This window comes from Vidua macroura, chromosome 19 (assembly GCF_024509145.1).
Source record: "Vidua macroura isolate BioBank_ID:100142 chromosome 19, ASM2450914v1, whole genome shotgun sequence".
Lineage (NCBI taxonomy): Eukaryota > Metazoa > Chordata > Aves > Passeriformes > Viduidae > Vidua > Vidua macroura.
In genome coordinates, this window is record NC_071589.1 from 1,690,560 (window position 1) to 1,707,012 (window position 16,453).

General features: G+C 54.5%; 1 protein-coding gene across 1 annotated transcript; it reads right to left on the reverse strand.

Annotated features, from left to right (window-relative positions):
- Positions 1–1,715: 1,715 nt before the first annotated feature.
- Positions 1,716–15,202, reverse strand: ELAC2 (elaC ribonuclease Z 2). Its single transcript, XM_053994823.1, has 24 exons — positions 14,997–15,202; positions 14,879–14,929; positions 14,741–14,811; positions 13,883–13,947; positions 13,245–13,302; positions 12,662–12,730; positions 12,003–12,152; positions 11,452–11,510; positions 10,618–10,676; positions 10,455–10,527; positions 9,559–9,671; positions 8,852–8,950; positions 7,910–8,048; positions 7,748–7,833; positions 6,646–6,755; positions 6,289–6,385; positions 6,036–6,174; positions 5,243–5,281; positions 4,983–5,092; positions 4,475–4,574; positions 4,284–4,404; positions 4,005–4,083; positions 3,178–3,322; positions 1,716–2,587 (listed from the first exon to the last, which is right to left on the reverse strand). The coding sequence occupies exons 1-24, from the start codon at positions 15,185–15,187 to the stop codon at positions 2,345–2,347; spliced, it is 2,466 nt and encodes an 821-aa protein (XP_053850798.1). The 5' UTR covers positions 15,188–15,202; the 3' UTR covers positions 1,716–2,344.
- Between the last annotated feature and the right edge of the window lie 1,251 nt (positions 15,203–16,453).

Genomic DNA, 16,453 nt, shown 5'->3' on the forward strand with positions numbered 1-16,453 from the left:
GGGACCTTAAAATTAATCTCGTTCCACCCTCTGCCATGGGCAGGGACACCATCTGCTACCCCGGGCTGCTCCAAGCCCCATCCACCCTGGCCTTCAACACTTCCAAGGATGGGACAAGCACAGCTTCTCATTCTCAGGAACTCATCCTGAGACTGTGTAACGTGGGTCATCCCCACGGACCCCACCGTGAGACGCCCAGAGCCCACATGGCTCATGATTTAAAAGGTTCCACCGGGCTCTACAGACCCCGGCGCCGCCTTTCCCCCCTTACCTCCTCCACCAGCGCGGCGAAGTGCGGCAGGGGCTCTGCGGGCAGGTCCCCGCACAGCAGCTCGGCGGGGCCGGGGCCGGCTCCGGGCGGCCGGAGGAAGAAAAGCGCCTTGTTGGCGCTGGGGGGCGGCGGGGGCGGCCCGGGCCGCAGCCCCAGCTCGCCGGCCGGGCCCCTCCAGGCGAGCAGCGCCGGCCCCGCCGCGCCCCGCACGAAGCCCCGCAGCGCCGGCCCCGCCGCGCCGCGCCCCGGGGGCACCGCCAGCGCCCGCGCCGCCAGCCGCGCCAGCCGCGCCGCGCCCGGCTCCTCCCGGGGCTCCTCCCGGGGCTCCTCCGGGGGCTCCGGCCCCGCCAAACCGGGATCCCCCTCGGCCTCCATCCGCCCGGCTCCGGCCAGTGTTTGCGAGGAGCAGCCGGCGTTGCCCGGGGAACTCCCGGGATGCGAGGGCGGTCCCAGCGCTGCCGCCTCCCTCCCGCTGCTCCAGCCCGTTTCGCCCATCCCGGCAGCGCTGTGAAGCAATTCCCGGCTCGCTCCGCGGGATTTTTTTCCAAATCGGGCACTGACAGCTCCTGTCCCTCAGCCCCTGGTGCTGTTCCCGACACCGGCGTACCTGCATCAACCACCTGAAGCTGAAACTTGGGTGCTGTGGGCTCCAGCCACCGCTGCATTTCCACTTCATTGATGCCCTCTTCTGTGAGAAGCAGTTCACTATTTTCCAAATAAAAGGTCCTTCCGTAATTCCATGGAAAGCAGCACACGGGTCCTGTGCAGTCCCAGAGCTGCTTGTGTCACCTCAGCAGTAACCAGGTCCTCTCCTGGGCACCCCAGCCTGCTCCTACCTCCACCTGTCCAGTGACAGGAACATTTTGGTTTTCCCTAGTCCCTGCTATTCATAAAAGCCCAGCAGAGCTTTTCTGGAGGACACAGATGTGTCAATTCTGCAGTGTCTGCTTTAGACAAGCACCACACTAAAGCATAGCTCATCAACAAAAGATGCTTTGCTGATAGTTTATCCCTTAAGGTCCCATAAACTCAAAATGAAGACTTGTGTGCAAGTATCATCAGCTGAGCAGGGCCTGGGTGTCTAAAAGTTGCCTCCAAAAATGAACTTTTTAATTGGAACAGCACAGAACTCCCCTCCTACTTCCAATCATAGGCAATGACAGCAGTGGCAAGGGAAGAAGCAAAGTGACCCACAAAAAGCCTCAGAAAAACTCCTCTTAACCACAGACCTCCCCCATCTCTGCCTGCTGTGCCACTTTCCTGTCCCCTGCATCCAGAACCAGAATCTGCTCAAGGACACTCGCAGCCATGAGGCTCCAGCGTGATCCAGATCTGATGGGCAGGATCTTGGTCTTTGCCCCAAAGCTGAATCAGCCAGCCAAGGCTGCTCACCAGAGAAATCCAGGTTTTTGTTTCCTCATTAGTGGTCCAGACACAACACAGCTTTCTGGAGGATGGCAAGTGGTTTATTCAGATTCTAAAATAAAGGGTTTGGAAAACTCATCTTTTGAAACAAAAAAAAAACAGCAGAGAAAACCAAAATAAAATGGGAACACCAATGTACAGATGTATTCTCACCCCTGATTTAACCTAAAACCCTAAAATTGGGTCCCATTTTACTGTTAATTTTCCTCCTATCACCTGGGTTCTGATAGTGAAGGGCAGTATAACCAGCTGGGACATGCTCACCTTCTTCTGGCAAACCCAGAGCCCCTCCAGGGCCTCTCACACCTCATCTCTTGCAAAGGTCACACCTGCTGCTGTTACATTATCAATACCTCGTAGCATAAACCCCAAAATTAAAACAGTTCAGAGAGAATGTCTGGTTAAAAGAGTTGCCCCATGGACTGGTGAGCCCTCTGAACAGGAGCTTTGCGGGCAGATCCTGTCTCCACAAGGCCCAGTGCTGCTGACAACCCACTGGAGCTGCATCCCAGGGAGATCCAGGATGACCAAGCAAACCCAGATGGCCAGGCCAGCCCCTGTCCCGTGGCGCTGGCAGCGCCGCGCTGCCGAGGCCTGCGCAGAGCCAGGCTTCTCTCTCAGAGCAGAGCACTCCCAGCCTTGTCCCTCTCAGTTGACTGTTTTAAGCTTCTTGTCTGGCAGTTCCTGATGGTTCTTGGCTTGTTTTCTTTTCTGGCATGCTGCTTCCGTGCTGTCCCCCCTGGTGAGTTTGTCCAGGACCAAGGCAGTCTCCTTCAGCAGCCGCATCTCCCGCTTCTCCTTCCTCTCCTCCATCTCCACAATGTCGTCTGCAAACAAAGCCTTCAGGGGCGGGATCAGCTTCGGGATGGCCGGGAAGTCCCCGAAACGTACCTGAAACACAAGCACAGGAGCTCCTGTGTGGGGACTGCTGTTTGATTTCCTTGCTCCCCCTTGCCTTTGGCCTGTGCAGGCAGCAGGGCACTGCCCCTTCCTGTGTGCAGCACCTGCACCCAGCAGCCCTGCCCTCAAAGAGCTATTGATGCTTTCTTCACAGGAATGCTGTGGCCCAGTACAAATTCTGACTCTGAGCTGCCCTCACTGCCAGGAGTGCCTTCAGCCAGCTTTTGTCTCCCAGATTTCTGCTACAGAAAGCCACTTGAGCAGCTCATCAGTTGGGATGGGAATGGTAGCAAAATTAGGTTTTCTGGCTGGGAGTAGGAAGCACAGACTCGAGGTGACACGAGGCAAGTACCCAGTGTGTTAAGAGTTGGATTCGAGGGCCATCAGCACCTGTCTCACACCAGTGTGGGGACAGGGTGGCACAGGGTATCTGCTGCCAGCAGTTAAAGGAGCCGTTTCAGAGACTGCTTTTCAAGAGATGGAGTATTGATACAGTACAAGAAGAGCATTTAATTCACCAGCAGCCATCCCAAAATAACACCGACACCGTTCCCAGGCCTGGCCCCAAGCTCCCAACTTACCCTCATATGGTCAAAGGCAATGCCGACCTTGTCGCTGAAGTCTTCGCTGAACAGCGGGATCTTGGCGTACCTCTGGCTGAAGTGATTGAGCATGATGAACTCTGCATTCATCTTCATCCCAGTCTGGATGGCCTGGGAGGTCGTGCTGCAAAAGGAGCACGCCCTGGTCACAGCCAGGCTGGCAGGTACTGCTGCTCTGCACCCAGGGTCACACTGCACGCAGTGAGCTCATGGGCACAGGCCCCTCTCCCTGGGGCAGCCTGCACTGGTGGCAATTCTCTGACTTTCACACAACCCCGAGTGCAGGAATGCAGCTGTAATTGTTGCAGCCTTGCATTTAAGAGCTCCACAACCTGGGGACAGGCACTTGGCCCAGGGGTGCCAATAGCTCAGCTCTTGCAGCGTGCCTGGCACAGCCCAGCAGCTGCTCTCGGCTCCCACATCTGCCTGGGCAGCACATGGAATCCCCTGCCTGCAGTGCTCTCAGTGAGCTGTGGGGGTAAAGTGACTCTTCTGCCTCCTGAGCTTAGTCCCAGGATGTAACTCATGTAAGACCCATGCAGAGGGTCTTTCCCTTGGGCTGGTCTGCTTGTAGAGTTACCAATGTCTGCTTGAAAGCTTTCCCCATTTCTTTTGGGGATGTTGGGAGGAGCTGTGGTGGTTTCAGAGCTGCTGCAATGACCAACACCCCATCTTTAGTGTAGAAGAGATCCGTGCACAGCAGAACCTTTGACAGGACTTGGACCCTTCACCACCAGCTCCAAGGAGCACACCCAGCTGTGCACCTTTCCCTTCCTAACAGAGACAGACAGCAGAACACTCCCTACCTGTGGGTCTTCTCTATAGCTTCTTTTTCCATGCCATCTTCCAGCGTGGCTTCGTGGATCAGCAGGTTGGCATTCTTCCCTGTGCAAACAATCACATATTCAATCTTCAGCTGAACACTGACCAGCCCAACTGCCCACAGGAGCCTTCCTGTCCCTCCTCAGTCCCTCGCTGTGTGTGGCAGACACAGCACCAAAGGTTTGGGGGTGCCCACTTTGGTTACTGACAGATGGAGAACCTTTCTCCAAGAGATTCATCAAGCAGAGGGTTTGGTTACCTACCCATTTGCACTAAGGCCATGCAGGGCATTGTATCACCAGAATAAACTACTTTCCAGCCAGACTTGTGGACCACTGAACATGCAAAAGCATTTTTACAGTGTTGCACTTCACAGGTCTGAAACTGAACAAGGACACAAGTGTTAGACTCCAGGTCCCCTCCAGCCACGGAGCCCCCCAGCTCAGGAACTCACCTCAGCCAGGTCGTAGCTCTCTAACAGAGAGCTCACAAACTCCTTGGCCTTGGGTCTGATGTTCTCACAGCCTTTCACAAGAGACTGAGAAGGAATCATTCTGTGAGGGAGGGAAGAAGAGATAATTAAGGACAGGTACAAAATAAAACCTGGTCTTCTCTTCAAGCAGCCAATTTCTCCTGCTCCTCAGCCTCAGTTCAGTGCCTTGGTGATCTGCATTACCTCTTGCTTTCATTGGTGCCCCAGTAACTCACCCAATCACTTCTACCCCACTATCAAATACTCTTTCTTCTACTTGCCCAACTCCCTTTGCCTACAGCAGAGGGAAGCCTGCACATAAACCTCTATTAAGCAGCAGAGCTGAGTGACAAACCCCATCCCACCCTCTGCAGACTGCATATCCTTGTTCTACAGGCAGTGGAAGGAGTCAGAGCCACCTCCAACAAAGGGCTGGGGGAATGGATGAGGCTGCCTTGAATAAAGACATTTCTCCACACAGAACACTCACTTGATGTCTCCAAGAATCTCCTCACAGTGGTTGTGGTACTCATGCAGCCAAGGCATGATCTGCTCAGGTGCTACCAGAAACAGAGGGCTGAAAGCCTGACCCAGGGCTGCCTGCAAAAGCAAGGGTAGGGGAAAAAATCAGTACTAGGTGTACACCAAATCAGAGAGGAAAATGCTAGGGAAAGGCTGGTGCTTCTCCACGACTCTGCAGTTCCCCTCCCCTCACCCCAAGCCACGTTCAGGAGCAGAGAGGCTACTTACAAAAGCTCTCCTCCGCTCCATCAGGATATTCACCAGCCCCTGCAAAGGGAACACAGGAGACAGCAAGGGCAGTCAGAGCTGTCTGGGGAGTCAGGGGCAACAGAGCCACCACAGCTCAGCCAGCCCAGAGTCAGTCAGAGCAAACAAGAAGGGAGAGGGATTAGAAACACGGATTCCGCAGTGCCTGGGGAGTGAATGAGGAGAGGAACACAGAGCGGGGCTGCTGCAGCAAGGTAGAAAAGTCATAGAGAAAGGCTTCATAAAATCAAGCCTGCTCTCCTGGAATCACTGGCTGGCCTTGTCAAAACTAGCACTTTGCAAGTGCCCATGTGAATGCAATCCTATTGTGAGCCATTTGTTACTAAAACAAGCCATTCCTTACCCATTTTCCTGAGTAAAAAAAACAGCTTGCACCTGCATAAACTGTTTTTGCACCTTCAGATATAAAAATGAAAACTATCTTTCACAAACAACTTCCCTGCACATAGACACCAGGGGTTTGAGTGACCATTCAATACAGAGTACCAACTTGTTACTGACCAATAAAAGTAATTGGCAAGAAAACTACTAACTAATTGGAGTCCCACAAAAATATTTTTACATATGAAAAATATTTTTTTATATGTAAAACTGCATAAAAAGGAGTTATGTGAATAAGGAATGGGCTTTTTTCCACCATGAAGAAATGTGATTCAGGGCAGCCCACATTCATCAGCTGGAGCTTCCCAGGCAGCTCTGAACCCAAGGATCAGAGCAGAGCTGCACAGAGCCCCTCCCCACAGGCTGAACCCACCGAGTGATGATCCGTGTGCATGTGGGACACAAACACAGCCACGAGGTTACACAGCACTTGGTCAACTTGCTCTCCGTAGTGGCGGCAGAGCTGTCCAAAAGTTCCTTCTCCACAGTCCAGGAGCAGGGAGCGGGTAGCGCTATGAGAGGTGACAGAGACATTCAGCAGCCACTCTGAGAGCTCTGAGCAGGGCCAGGCAGGGAGGGGGATCTTTTGGGTTGGAAGGCAGAGATCAGAGAGCACTGGGCTTTACCTGGTATTCACCAGCGTGGAACTGACATTGCGGATTTTCATTGGGATTGCAGATCCTGTTCCCAAGAACACAATTTCAGGATAAGCGCCCACATTTCCTAGAGAAAACAGACAACAAGGATTTGGAGGCAAATGTTCTCCACACGTTGCCCACTCAGACACCATCTAATTCACCAGCCCAGTAACTCCAGAGCCAACATGGCCAGCACAGAAATTTCTGCCCCCTCAGCAGCAGGTTTACAAGGGAAAGTAGAACAAGCCCCACCACTTCACAGCTTCACCTGGGCTCTGAAACAGTGGGCCACCAGGAGATCCTATTTTCCAGCACACTGATCCAAGCCAAGCTGCTGATCTGTACCTGGTACAGCAGACAGGCTCTCTTTGCACTCCTTCACGCGGGTCTGGAAGTCAGGGAGCTCCAAGGCCTCACTGACAAACTCATCAGGGTCACAGACAGTCACAGCATCTCTGCAACAACAGGCCACCTATCAGGATGGGGCAAGGCAGCAACTGCAACAGCCCTTTTCAGAGCAAAGTGCCAAATTCCTGTGACAAAACAGCCTTACAACAAGGGGAGAAATGCTCTTCCCATTTTGAGGGGTTGGAGAAGACACATCCACGAGTGGGGCGTGTGCCCAAAAGGCCTGGTTGGGCTGAGCCAGGCACAGAAATGATAATTCCACCGAAGTGGAGAAGCTCCTGCAATAGCACTTCATCCCATCCAGAGCTGCCAGGCACTAGAGGGCACTGCAAGGCAGCACAGAAGGTCCTGCAAGAGGAGCAGACACCTAAAGGCTTCCAGGCATCAGTGAAAAGTGTAAGAAACCTGTGTCCTGAGCCTGCTTCAGAGCATGGGCAGCACTGCAGGTCTTCAGTTACCTCAACAGAGAAACTTAAAACTCTTCTTGGCACCTGTATCCTCCATTGTGCCCAACAAGGACACAAATCTGAGCCATGGTGGCTGAAATCCCCTTGCCCCCTGTGGTCCCTGGCCCTTAAGGCTCTCACTGAGCCCAAACCTTCACCCATTTGCCCACCAGGCCACAGGAGCAAAGCCAGTAACTGTTGAACCACCTGGAGCTTTCAGCTCTCATCTCTGGCCTTCTAGGTCTTCAGAAGGTAAGACCCTCCCTGGGCTCCCCAAAAACTCTCTCCTGCCCCCATCTGCTCTGCCACAGCCGTGCACAGCATGAGTCAAAGTAAAAGACAAAGGACCACAAAGCTACAGAAGGGACAGAAACAACACTCCATAGCACTGGCCAGGTGTTGTTTTCAGTGGCCCACTTCTCCATGTGCTACACTTTGTCTGAGACTTCCAGGGGCAAGGACACAGCCCTCAAAAGCTCCCCCAGCACAGCCACCAAAAGGATCTGCAGGGGATCCTGACACAGTGCCCTCCCTCACTAAAAAGCTGCTTCAAGCCAACACCCAAAACCCAGGAGGAAAAGATTCCCACTGACCTCTGCCACTCCTGCTGTGGCCTGAGGTGGTATTTCAGGAGGCACTCCCCTCGCACGATGGGCACAGGGCACACAGCCTCTGCTTCCTGAGGGAGGAGGGTGACGTGAGACACAGCCTTTGCTGAGGGCAGCAGGCACAGGGGCAAGGTGGGCCTGGGTTACCTTGCTCTGGTAGGTGGTGAGCAGAGGGAAGATCTCTGGGTGGATGAGGTTCAGCTGAGTTTGGATCTTGTAGCTGCGTGGGTTGTGCACAGCAGAGGAGTTTTCATTGAGCACCAAGTGCTGAGTGCCAGGCCCAAATCTGTCAGAGGACAAAAATGCTCCACAGCTTCAGCCTCAACTTAGAACTGGGCCCGTGTGCAGACCTGAACTAAAAACCTCACCTGAGCCAGCAGAGCTCTCTTTTTAGAGCTCTTTACTTTGGAACAAAGATGTGCACTCTCAGGGTCTGAGGATCGAAGTGACCCTGAGAGTGTAAAAGTCCTTTTGTTTCCCAGCCCATGCAGCCAAAGGAGTCTGAATGTGCAGGGTCGGTTTCTCAAGGTTGTTTATTTTCCCTGATCTAGAACATTCTCTCTCTGCCCTGCTGAGCTCTGTCCAGCAGCTCGGCCATGGCATTCTGTCTGCCCTCAGGGTGGTGTTCACATTTTATACCAAAAACTCCGTGTGCTGTGTTTACAATAACGTGCCAATGTCTGTCATTGATGTTGGACAGTGTGTCTGTACCTTAAACCAACAGAAAAGTGTCACCAGCACAGCGAGACATGGAGGGCAGGAGAAGGAGGTCAGGACATGCCCAAACCCCTCCATCTTGACTCCCTGAACCCCATTCTAAAAAGCCCCAAAATTCTACTTTTTCACCCTGTGTTAATTCAACCACCACACTACTCAAACCCTTGTGGTTTGTAATTCCTCACACAGAGTTGGCAGCTTTTCCCACGGGCTAAAATGGAAGCCACAGGTGTTTTTGACTTTGTGCCAAGGTCTCTGAGCCCCCTGCCAGGGTCTGGAGCCAGCCAGGGCAGCCAGAGGGATGTGCTGGGTTCCCAGCAGGACAGGCTGCTGCCCACAGAGACAGGAGCCCCGGGAGCACAGGACACGTACCTCTCCATCCACTGCTGGTAGCGGCTGTCTCGCAGCACTGCCTCGGGGGTCATGTGAATAACCAAGGCCACCTGGTGCTCAGCAACTCCCTCCTGGTACCTGGGACACATGCAAACAGAAAGAACATCTGTGCTCCGGTCCATGGCCTTGCCATGCCCTCCCCTCTCCCACTTTGGTGCTGCCAGAGATGCCCCCTGAGGCAGGCAGAGCAGGGATTTGTTTTCAGAGCACGGCCCTGGAGCTCCAGGCACTGCCTCACCCAAGCCACAAGGCTCAGGCCACTGTTTGCTGACACCTCCACTGTCCCCCACAGGGCAATTCCTCTCCTCCATCAGCAACAACATCTGCAGAGCCTGCAGGAGCCCAAATGCTTCTGCACAAGCCCTACAGAGTTGTCATGTGCAGTCCAGGCTTCCAGCGGCCAGGGAAGCAGCAGCCTCCACTGCTCCCCAAGCCGACACCAGGGCACATTCCTGCTCTGGAGGTCCCTGAGGGAAAACAGGCCCGTGGAAGTCACAGAAACCCACAGGTCCTGCCTTTCCTAAAAGCCCCAAAATGTACCACCAATCCTTTCTTGCATCTCAAGCTCCTTAACAGTGCCAAAGAGCTCAGACATGAGCCACGAGAAACAGCACACCTAGGCTGGAACAAGAGCAAAACTCAGCACAGGTGTCCTTCCCCAAGCACTGCAGCTGCCCCAGCCCTACCTTCGGAAGGTCTCGTTTTCACAGACAGCATCCACAAAGCCCTCGTGGGGACACTCCAGCACGAGGAACACTGGGCCAGGGTCAGTGGGGGTGCACAGCTCCTCAGGAAAGAGCTGCAGGCAGATACACAGTGGTCACATCACAACCAGCCTGCACACACAGCCCTTCCTGCACCTCTGTGTCAGACTCCTTTGTCAGTCAGAGCCCAGCAGCCCCTGGCAATGCTCAGTGCACCCAGCCAGGGCAGCTCTGGGGCCCTTTCTGCTCTCATTACACAGCAAAATCAAACGTGGGTAACAGCAAATCCCAACCCTGGCTCAGAGAAATCACAACCTAACCCGAGGAGGGGAATCTCAGCAGTTTCTAGGGTGCCATGGCAGATTCAGATGGTAGCAAAAGCACGTGTAAGGAAAAAAAGGTCTTATAAAATTCTTGTGACACAAAAACGTGCTGATCCGGTCTCCCAGGTCAGGATCTTCACTTGCAGATCACCTGGGCCACAGCCAGAGCTGGCTCTGCCTCTCACTCCAGTGTTTGAGAGATCCAGACCCTGTACCCAGAACTACTGAGTTTCTTCTGGTGCCAGAGGTGCAAAGAGGGTAAGGAGGGAGTGATGGCTACACAGGCATTCAACCCCCAGGTTTAAACAATGCAGGGATTAACTCCACCAGCTCGCTCCTAGACCTGCACCAGCTTTGGCAAGGGGAGATGAAGCAGCTCTGCCAAACAGCAAACACCCAGCCATACCCACACAGGAGCTCATTCCCTGGTCACCACCCCAACAGCCCCAGGATGCACTGGCAGGCAAAGCATTCTGCACAAAAAACTGGCACCCTGGCAGCCCAGTGAAGGAGGCAGAGTGGCAAAGGCACAACAGAAGCACAGGCACAGCTTACCTCTTTGCCTTCAAAAGTGATGCTCTCCCCATTTTTGAGGGCTGTAATGATGGGAAGGATGGCTGGAGTTCCCCTGAGAACAAGGCCACAGAAATATTGAGCTGCCAGCAGCCACGTGCCTGCTCCTGCTGCCCCGTGCCCCAGGCTGGGCTCTCATACTCACACTGGCAGCCCCAGCTCCTGGGCTTTAGCTGCGAGGAATTTCCCCTTCCTGGGGTGAACCTGCAAAGAGTCCAACACAATTAGCACCCAAATAAAGAGGGCCACAAAACAACTTCATGTACTGCCAGCTTAAGAGCTTCTTCACAAACCAAGGGAATCTTTTGTCCTTTTTCAGGTCCACAGCCACTGCTCCAATTTACCCCAAAAAGGCTTTTCTGGACTCTCTGCTCTCCAGGATCAGGCTGCTGCTTCTTGCTCCCCTCTCAGCCAAGCAAGCACAATAGCCTGCCCTCCTCTGAGGGTTAGACAAGAATGGAACCTGTACACTCCTAACCACTGCTGGGTTCTAAAAAACACCTCCAGTTTTACACATTCCTACTCCTGCCACAGCAGCTGTGACACTTGAAAAGCAGAAACACATGAGAGCTTCAAAGCCCTACTTGAAAAGGCTATCTCCAATTAAATCCCTGCAGCAAGATGACATTAGAAAACTTTTCCTTACAGAGGGTGGTCAATGCTCCAAGCCTGCCAGTGTTTAAGAAATGGCTGGACAATGCCCTTTATAAGTTTCAAATTTTGGGCAGCCTGAAGTAGCCAGGCAGCTGGGTTCAGTCCTGGAAGTGTCCAAAGCCTGCTTGGATGGGGCTTGAGCAACCTGATCTAGTGGAAGGTGTCCCTGCCCGCAGGGGCATGGAATGAGATTATCTTTAAGGTCTCTTCCAACCCACCTCATCCTGTTGTTATAGGTGATTAGTGCATGTCCCTCCCCCCTGAAATACTCTGTTTTATTCTCTCATCTGTTGTGTCAGTTTAGAGACCCTGTGTCCAAACTTACTTTACAAAGAAAAGCTGTCACCAGGTCAGGATGCTTCCTTGCACATTTCTGCTCATCACCTGTAAAACAAAGCAAAACTACTAAAAATCAGCACTTACTATCACTTTTCTTAAAACCAAAACATGGCAAAATTTGCTAAAGTATTAACAGGAACATTATCCACCTAACCTGGAGCCCAGCAGCAAAATGTTATGAACACCCAAGGCCCGAGAGCCCATGGTTTCAAATACAGGAAGCCAAACTAAAGCCCAAGACTGAAAAATAATCAGCCCAGCATGTACAAGTAATTAAATTACAAAGGTTGGAGCATCTACCCCCACCAGAAGCAAACTACTACAGGGACTAATCACACCAATCAAGTCCAATTTCTTGGCCTTTTAAGTTCTCTATCAACTTCCAAAGTAGCAGAACACTTTCTGCCCCATGGAACCTTCCAGCTGAGCTTCTCTACCAACCCCACTTTCAGACAGCAAATGGCTCAGAGGACAAATTCCTATCCTTAGTTTGGCTTCATCTCATTCAAGTTAAAGAGGCCATTCCATGTGTTTCACCTGCTTTCTTTGGGCTTTCTTTTCCTTCCTCCAAGCTTTGCTGTGCAGCTCTCGGGGATCCAGGCCCTGTGTCCCCTTCAGGGCTATTTCCACCTTGGGAAGATGCTCCAGGACTATGGGGTGATGAACTTTCAGCAGCCAATGGTTTTCCTGTCCCAAATCCAATAAAAGCAGACAAAGATCACTCAATCCAAAGCAACAAAAAAGAAAAGTACGAGTAGCATTCCCTCTTCCATGACAGTCAGGTTTAAACTGCACCAGGACACAGAGCTCCTCCCCTCAGTCTAGCTTGCACTTGCATTCTCCTGTCACTTATTTCAGGAGCCATCCCTCATCCAAGTCCTTCTCCCCAAACTGTTAAACTCTGTCAAGTCTGTGCTGCACCCTCAGTATCACAGTTCCCAGCAGAGAGATTGCAGCTGGCTGAGAAAGCCAAACCCAGGGATGTTTCACAGGTCATTCCATCCACCCACACCTAAAGGAAAAAGCCAAGGCCCTGACTCAGCAGGTCTTGTTATTTAAATGAGATGCTTCTCCTGAGAAAAGCAAATTAATGAACCTCTGCTTACTCAGGCTGGCAAACAGAAGCTGCTCCTTGAACTTTCATTGTGCTTACTGAGCATGAGCTTCCCCTGTCTCCCTGCAGCACCAGTGCTCACCTGTCAGGGGGATTTGGTAGACAGTCATTGTCTCATCCTTGTACTCTGGCTCTGTGTGCAGCTGCACAGCTGGAAGAGATCAAAAACCACCATTAACAAGTGCATAAGCAGAGATTAACACTCTTCAAGGATATAAATCACAAAAGTGTCTTTGTCTTTCTTAAACACAACCTGCTGAACGTTCCCCTTCCCTTTCTCTGCCCAACTGCAAACCCTAATGAACAACTAAAGTTTTAAAAGCCCATCACCCTCAGGGAGCAGCCCAGGATGCCACGGTGAGCAAGTTCACTGGCAGACTCTGGAAGCAAACTGCCTTCAGTGTTTTAAAACCAAATGCTGATTCCAAAATTCCAAAAACCAAAAACTGCAGAGAATCAGCCAGCCTGGTAGCCCCTGAGCAGAAAGAGTGCTGGAAACACTGTTGTGAGGGGTTTAACAGTGTATCAGAGCAAAACAAATGTTTAAAACATCCTCTGAGTGGACCTAAACCAGAGGCTGAGGCTGTTGCTCAGCAATGCAACCTTGGCTAGAGATGAAACAAAAAGTTCCAAGTTCCTTTGCTCCACATCCCTGAGCCACGTACCTAAATCCATCCTTTTGAGGGGCCCGGGAAAGAGGCGAATGGCTTTCAAGTAGTTTTGCTGGAAAAGAGACAGAGCATCAGGAGAGGGCATGAGCAGTGCCACAACAAACACCCAGCCAGACCAACCTGAGCAGCTCACACAGCTCTGGGCAGGTGTCCCACCTCTGGCAGGCACCGTGCCATCAGAAAGGGAAAGAGCCACTGTCCCCACCCCCTCCAGCCATGCCATTACTCAGCAGAAACTGCAAGGAAATGAAACCACTGCAGCAACGCTGAGGATTGCAAATTTCTGGTCCAGACGTGGCATTAGGCTGGCAAGGACCACATCAAACAGGAGAGCAGAGACTGAGCTCCTATTAATGTAAAATGGGGAGGGAGCAGACAAGGGAACAAAGATCCTCCCTTCTCCCAGAAGCTGATTTAGCAGGATACAAGACCACAAGGCAGGTGCAGAAGATTTCTGCCATCCTGTAACTGAAGAGATTTGGATTTTCAAGCCAGCCCTTTGGGCTGACACTAATTCAGACCAGCATTTCACACCTGCACAAAGATTCCCTTTGCCAGCAGCTCTCCCAATTCCAGGGTGAGCTGTAACACTTTGAGGGCTTGCTCTGCCTTCTGCACCCTGCCACACTTACCAGCTTTGGTGGCCCCAGAAACACACACCTCTGGAGTCCTATAGCCTTCAGGGTGAGAATCATACCTAAGAGCAAGCAGAGAAACAGCTTTACCACAGCTCCAGTGCCAAAAGAAAGATCCCTCTGTGTTCAGGAGTGCTTGGCCTCTCCACAAAGACCAGAACTGAACCTGGACCTGAATTCAGTTTTGTAGCAGTTTCAACAAGTCACTTGCCTCTACAGATAAAGAAAATACACATCTTGATGAAATTAATCTGGAGCAAGGCATCTGAACAGATCACTAATCTCCTCCTTTTCTTGGAGATATCCAGAATTTTAATGGGCAGGCTCCACAGCCATCTGTCCTAACCTCATCCTGCACTGAGCACAACCGTGCCCACCAACTTTCATGTGCTCCTTTGGACTCAAACCAGCTTAATCCCCCAACACCTCCCTGCTGCCAACACTAGCACCACCTTCTGCTCAGGAGATTTTGGGACGCTGAAGCCAGGCATGCTGGACAGGCAGGGCCCGTCCCACCACGTGCGTGCGCTGTCAGAGCCCCAGCCCAGCCCCCAGGCAGCGATGCTGCCATCCCCACCGCAGCCTGGAACATCCCCGCGATGTGACCGCGTCCTGCCAGGGAGCTGCTGCCCGAGGGGTCCCCGCAAAGCGACCGCGCCCTGCCCGAGGGGTCCCCGAAAAGGGACCGCGCCCTGCCCGAGGGGTCCCCGCAAAGGGACCGCGTCCTGCCCGAGGGCTCTGCCCGCAAAGGGACCGCGTCCTGCCCGAGGGCTCTGCCCGCAAAGGGACCGCGTCCTGCCCGAGGGCTGTGCCCGCAAAGGGACCACGTCCTGCCCGCGGGCACCTGGCACTCACCCGGCAGCCCCCCGACGTTGGCCCAGGACACGCGGCTGAGGAAGATGCTGTCCAGGTGGGAGATCTTCAGCCTGCGGGGCGGACGGGGGTGAGCAGGGCCCGCTGCGGCGCCGGCTCCCCCCGCGCTCTCGCACTTACTTGTGCTCCTGCATGGCGCGCTGCGTGCCCTCGCCGCAGTTGAACAGATACCTGGGGGAGGGACGGCGGCGTCAGGGCAGGCCCGGCCGGGAGCCGCCGCCGCCAGCCCCGCACTCACCGGTTGAACTCGGAGAACACGTACACGGCGGCCCCCGCGTCGCGGCTCCCGGCCGCCACCACCTGCACGTACACGGTGTTGGGCCCCGCCAGGCCCGTGCCCGCGCTCCGCCGCCGCTCGCGGGCCCACACGTGCCGGGGCACGTCCTTGGGCCGCCGCGCCGGCCGCGCCGCTGAGGGGCCCTCGGCCATGGCGCGGCCGCCGGGGCCCGCCCGCCGCCACAGGAGCCCGGGGCCGGCCCGTCCCCACACGAGCCCGGGGCCCGCCCGCCGCCACAGGAGCCCGGGGCCGGCCCGTCCCCACACGAGCCCGCGGGCCGCCGGCAGCGCCAGCGCCCACATCCGCGCGCGCGCCCCGCCCCGCCCCGCCTGGCGCGCCGCGGCCAATGAGAGGCCAGAAATGCCCGCTGGCGCCCCGCCCCTTTATTACGTCATGCGGGCGGACCAATGGCGAGTGAGAGCAGCAGGCAACGCCCCGCCCCCGAAGCGCCGCCGTCCTGCCCGGCCGCTGACACGTGACCGCGCTCTGCCGGTCGGTGTTCGGGGGATGGCGGTCCGGGCGGTGCTGTGTCCGGTGTGCGGGGTTCTGTGTCCGGTCGCTGCCGGTTCTGTGTCCGGTCTGGCTGGGGTTCTGTGTCCGGTCTGTTCAGTTCTGTGTCCGGTCCAGGCGGTTCTGAGTCCGGTCCGGCCGGTCCTGTGTCCGGTCACTGCCGGTCCTGTGTCCGGTCCAGGCTCTTCTCTGTCTGGTCCGGTGTCCGGTCCGGTTGGGGTTCTGTATCCGGTCCGTTCGGCTCTGTGTCCGGTCACTACCGGTTCTCTGTGTCCGGTCATTGCCGGTCCTGTGTCCGGTCCGGCCGCTTCTCTGCCCATGCACTGCCGGGGTTCTGCCCGTCCATCCCGGCTCTGGGCCCCGGCGCTGCCGGGCCCGGCTCCCAGCTCCGCTGAGCCGCGGCCCTGCTGGACCCCCCGTTGCCCGGTCAGGCCCGGTGTCCCCAGCGGCTCCAGCCCGGCTGTGTGTCACAGAACCGCAGAATCACAGAATAATGAGGTTGGAAGAGACCTCTAAGATCATCAAGTCCAACCCATGCCCCAACACCTCACCTAGACTATAGCACCAAGTGCCACGTCCAGTCTTTTTTTAAACACACCCAGAGATGGTGATTCCACCACCTCCCTGGGAAGACAATTCCAGTGCTTTATTATTCTTTCGGTGAATTTTTTCCCTGATATCCAACCTGTACCTCCCCTGACGTAGCTCGAGGCTGTGTCCTCTTGTTCTGTCAGTGCTGCCCGGTGGAAGAGACCGACCCCACCTGTCTGCACCTCCCTTCAGGGAGTTGTGGAGAGCAATGAGGTCACCTCTGAGCCTCCTCTTCTCCAGGCTGAACAACCCCAGCTCCTCCAAACGTTCCTCACAGGGTTTGTGTCCCCAGCCCCTCTCCAGCCTCGTTGCCTCCT